This window comes from Aplysia californica, unplaced genomic scaffold (assembly GCF_000002075.1).
Source record: "Aplysia californica isolate F4 #8 unplaced genomic scaffold, AplCal3.0 scaffold00320, whole genome shotgun sequence".
NCBI classification, from domain to species: Eukaryota; Metazoa; Mollusca; class Gastropoda; order Aplysiida; family Aplysiidae; genus Aplysia; species Aplysia californica.
The window spans coordinates 402,321-406,637 of record NW_004797590.1 but is presented as its reverse complement, the minus strand read 5'-3'; the positions used below and the strand labels follow the sequence as shown (position 1 = coordinate 406,637).

The 4,317-nt window shown below is 39.0% G+C and overlaps 1 protein-coding gene across 1 annotated transcript in view; it reads right to left on the bottom strand.

The window, feature by feature from the left end:
* Window positions 1-2,594: 2,594 nt before the first annotated feature.
* LOC101848443 (prostaglandin reductase 1) overlaps window positions 2,595-4,317 on the bottom strand; it is a 9,853-nt gene continuing 8,130 nt past the window's right edge. Inside the window, exons 8-10 of the mRNA XM_035970788.1 lie at window positions 4,114-4,216; window positions 3,598-3,716; window positions 2,595-2,951 (exon numbers count right to left, since the gene is read on the bottom strand). Of these exons, the coding sequence (XP_035826681.1) occupies window positions 2,841-2,951; window positions 3,598-3,716; window positions 4,114-4,216 (333 nt within the window). The 3' untranslated portion in view covers window positions 2,595-2,840. The remainder of the gene's footprint in view (window positions 2,952-3,597; window positions 3,717-4,113; window positions 4,217-4,317) is intronic.

Genomic DNA, 4,317 nt, shown 5'->3' with positions numbered 1-4,317 from the left:
GTGATATGAAATTTAAAAACATGGGTTACCTCCTTTAAAATCTGAAATAACCCATTTACCCTTTAAAAACGTGCAAAATAGCGTCTGTAAAGGTGGTATAATGAATAAAGACCCCTTTTCTAAACTTGTGAAAGTTGTTGTTTAGTCTGAGGCTGTTCCTCTTTCTAAACATGTTTTAAGCCTTTGATAAACTGAGCACACATTAGACAGAATCTAAAATTGAATATACTCCAGGGGCCAAACGTGATTGAAATCACAGGTTATCCCTGCAAATGTCAGACAGTGGACTATGCAGTAAATGTGCAATGTATTGATTAGCGCCAGACTTCACGATGGACATCTTTTGTTACTAGAAATAAAGCCATTCAGCAAGACAGGTCCAAAATGAACAGATAATTTAATTAAGTTTTTCGCCAATAGCTTTTCATGCTACAAGTGATGATATCTTTGGCAGTGCCAGATTGTGATATAGGTAGATCTATGTTGTAAACATTATAATATTTGCCTGTCTTGAAAGATGTTGTGTTATTTTGTTTGCTTTTTTCTTTGTTCTTTGTTGTTAGTTGTTGTAGTTGTTGTTTTTTTGTTGGGTTTTTTGTTGTTGCTTGCTTGCTTGTTCTTTTTACTCTTTTATTACTTCCGTAGTAATGGCATTCTGTACACACTGTAAATCTAAGTTTTGACAAATTACGTTGCATGGGCTTTTCGTTTTTTATGTTATGTTAATGTGTTTATGATCTTTACCTTCAGTCATAACTCATCGAAGACGTGTTGTTTAGGAGTACTTTTTCAAAACAAAAGGTAAAGCCACGTTATTCAAGCACATTTTTTAACTGTGTTTTCTTTGTCCGAATTTGTAAGGAGGCTGGGAAAAACACTTATACTATGAAATATGCGCATTCTTGTCTCTGGTTTGTCTATGATGGTCGAAATGTGCAACAACATAATCTTATGGTAGGTAAGATCTAGTCTACACCTAGCCTTCTCGGACAAGGGGGGGGGGGGAATCTCTGAGTTTGCTCCGTCTTTTTGCCTTCGAATATCTCACAGGTGGTTGGAGGGTGCTCTGGTCTGCTGATGGTAGGACATAATATTTGTCCACTTCGTCCTTTCAGAATTAATAATAATTCTCTTCAATCCAGTTCTTACAGATGGTGGCATATGCCTGACTAATACATAAATGTATGAGTTGATCCTCTACAGCAAGTTTCCTGTAATAGTAATGGGGCTGACTTATCACCGCTCAGCTCATGGTAATATTATATTATATATAATGATACTATGAGTGTTGTGGGGGTCATTGCTGCTCAGAAACAACTCGAGAAAAGTTTCGACTCCATTTTATGTAAACCAACGGTTACCAGTTACTTTAATTATTAACATTTTCTTTCGGTTTTGTTTTGAGTTTTTTGTTGAATTTATTTTGGGAAAAAAGTTGATGCTTCGTAGTTTTCCAAAATCTAGTTTATCCTAACTCCTGAAGATTCTCGGAGCTTACCTGATAACCACTGAGAGAAATCAGACCTTTAGAAAGTAAGTTGGCGCTCATATGACCTTATGCAGTTGCGAGCGCCGTAAAACCTGTACTAAAACCTAAAGAATGTAAGTACAATTTATAATTGGGTTCGGAGTCGCTTCCTACGATTCCTAGCTTTCAATAATCGGGAACCTAACAGCCCAGCACTACTCGCAACCATCGCTGACCTCGATTCTCCGACAGCTCACCACAAAGGCCGAAGAAGGAGGATTGATGCACTGTCTCGGTATTCATGGCGTCTGTTCTGGGCAGTGCTGTTTTCTTCTTTATTTTGGGGGGAGGGGGGCGGAGTTGTTGTGGGTTTTTGTTGTAGTTGTTGTTGTTGTTTTGTTGATTTTTTGACACATTAAACGTTTTCAGCTGGTAGGATATTTTGAATTTTGCCCGGGTGGCGGCCGAAGTCTATTCTTATCGATTTTGGACTGCGCAATTTGCACACGTGACCTCCGAGTTTTTTCACCTTTGTCCGAGAAGGCTAGATGTAGATCTTACCTACCATAAGATCAGGGCGTGTGGCTGAAAGACAGCAGTAAGAAGGAGCCAAGGAGTAGCAGTACAAAGACTGCGGAAAGAGTCAGGAGCCCAGAGGAGGGAACAAAGGAGGTGAGGTGGTGGGGGAAGATAGTGGAGACGAAAGCAGACGATAGAATATTGTTAGAGAGCAGGAAAGGATGTGAAAGGAGAAGATATTAGAGAAAAAGAATGTTCGTCGCTATCCGGATTCGAACTCCGGCTGGAACTATTTAATGAAAGGCGAATACCTTAACCTCTAGACCATGAGAGCCCCCTTCCTTGATTCATACAAATGAGTGTTGAAAAGTGTGTATATTATTGTGTTTGTTTGTGTGTTCAGGGCATTATTGTTATACACACATGTGCACATACAAACATACACATACACACGCACACACTCGCACACATACGCACTCACATGCGCGCGCAACATATACAAACTTACATAATAATACATACATGCATGCATACATACACACACACACACACACACACACACACACACGCACACACACACACTCACATACACACACAAAGAAGTGAATTTTATATAAACATCCATGATTTATTTCACAGAAGGACATGATACATGATATGTACAAAATACCAAACATATGTATAATATTATGTGCGTGTGTACAACTGTTAAGAACAACGTGAGATTTTTTTTAAACATTGCTTTTGTTGTTCCATTGGCATTAAATGTACTTTAACAGTCAGTCAGAAATGGCTTTGAGCTCGTGGCTAAAATATTAGAATATTTTGTTTAGCTAGGAACCCTTCATTTTGCTCATACTTTGATGATTGCTTTTCCGAAGTTAGCTCCCGTGAACAGATCCATGAAGGCTTGTGGCATGTTCTTGAATCCTTGTGTGATCGTTTCTCTGGGCTGCAGTTTTTTCTGAGAACACGAGAGAGGGAGAGAGAGGGATTGTTAATCTACGGATCATATTGGGTATAATATTGCATTGTGTACTGGCATAGCTCTTTCATAATGATGTTTATTGGATATATTTCATGTTTAACATTCAAAAGTGAATAATGTGCGACATGACAATGAAATTTGGCTCTCGTGGAAAATAGTGAAATCGAAAGCAACCAATAGTTCTCTGCCTTTTGGTCAATTTTCTTCCTTTGTTTTAGTTTTTACTCAACACCTTTTATGCCCATTTGAAATTATATTTCTGTAAGTGTTTTACTGGAAAAACATTGAGCATTGACACCGGAAATGTAGATTTGTAGTATCCAGGAGCACTTAATTAAGCTTGGGAAGTTACCAAATGTTTGGGGTTATTTTCTCGCGAATTTTTACCTCTGGCACCACTACAGCCCCTATCTCCTTTAAATCTGAAACATCGCGACTTCTATTCAAGACAGATGGGTATCCTTTCTCATCAAAAGAAAGGCAAATGAACAAGCTTTACGATGATACCAATAACTCCATATGAAAAAATAAAAATAAAAACTCCATATTGCCCCCCCCCCAAAAAGAAAACCTCACCAACATCTTTCATCAATATACCACTGTTTTACTAACTGTAACTCACCTGCTGAACAAGGGAGATGATTTCTTTCCTCACTCTGGGGAAGTCGGCCAGATGCTTAAAGATGAGGAAACCTTGCACTTTGGCCTCTGCCCTAAGGATTTTCCTGTACGGGTTTGGTACTGTCGATAGAAAAGAGGGCGGGAGGGAGGTGTTAATAGAGGAGATGATTTATTTCGAACAGCGTCAGCAGCAACACCAACACCAACACCAACAGTTGCACTTACAACAACAGCAGCAACACCAACACTAAGAACAACAGCATAAAAAGCCAACAACTACCTCTTGTCAGCAGACAACAACAACAGCAACAACAATAACAACAGCAGTAACAACAACAATAATAACAACAACAAAACAGCAACTACTACTACTACTACTACTACTACTACTACTACTACTACTACTACTACTACTACTACTACTACTACTACTACTACTATACTACCACAACGTAAATACCTACAACAGCAACAACACCATCAACGACAACATCTAGAAACCACAACTTGATCTTACCCATGTCTCTCGCCTGGTTGTAAGCAGAGATCTGGCCACAGATGAGCACTCGGGCCTTGACTCGGAGGTTGTTGAGTACAGCTTCTGTGTGGTCTCCTCCCACCTGTTGGTTGAAAATACAAAATGGATCATCATCATCATCATCATCATCATCATCATCATCATCCTCATCATCATCATCATCATCATCATCATCATCATCAT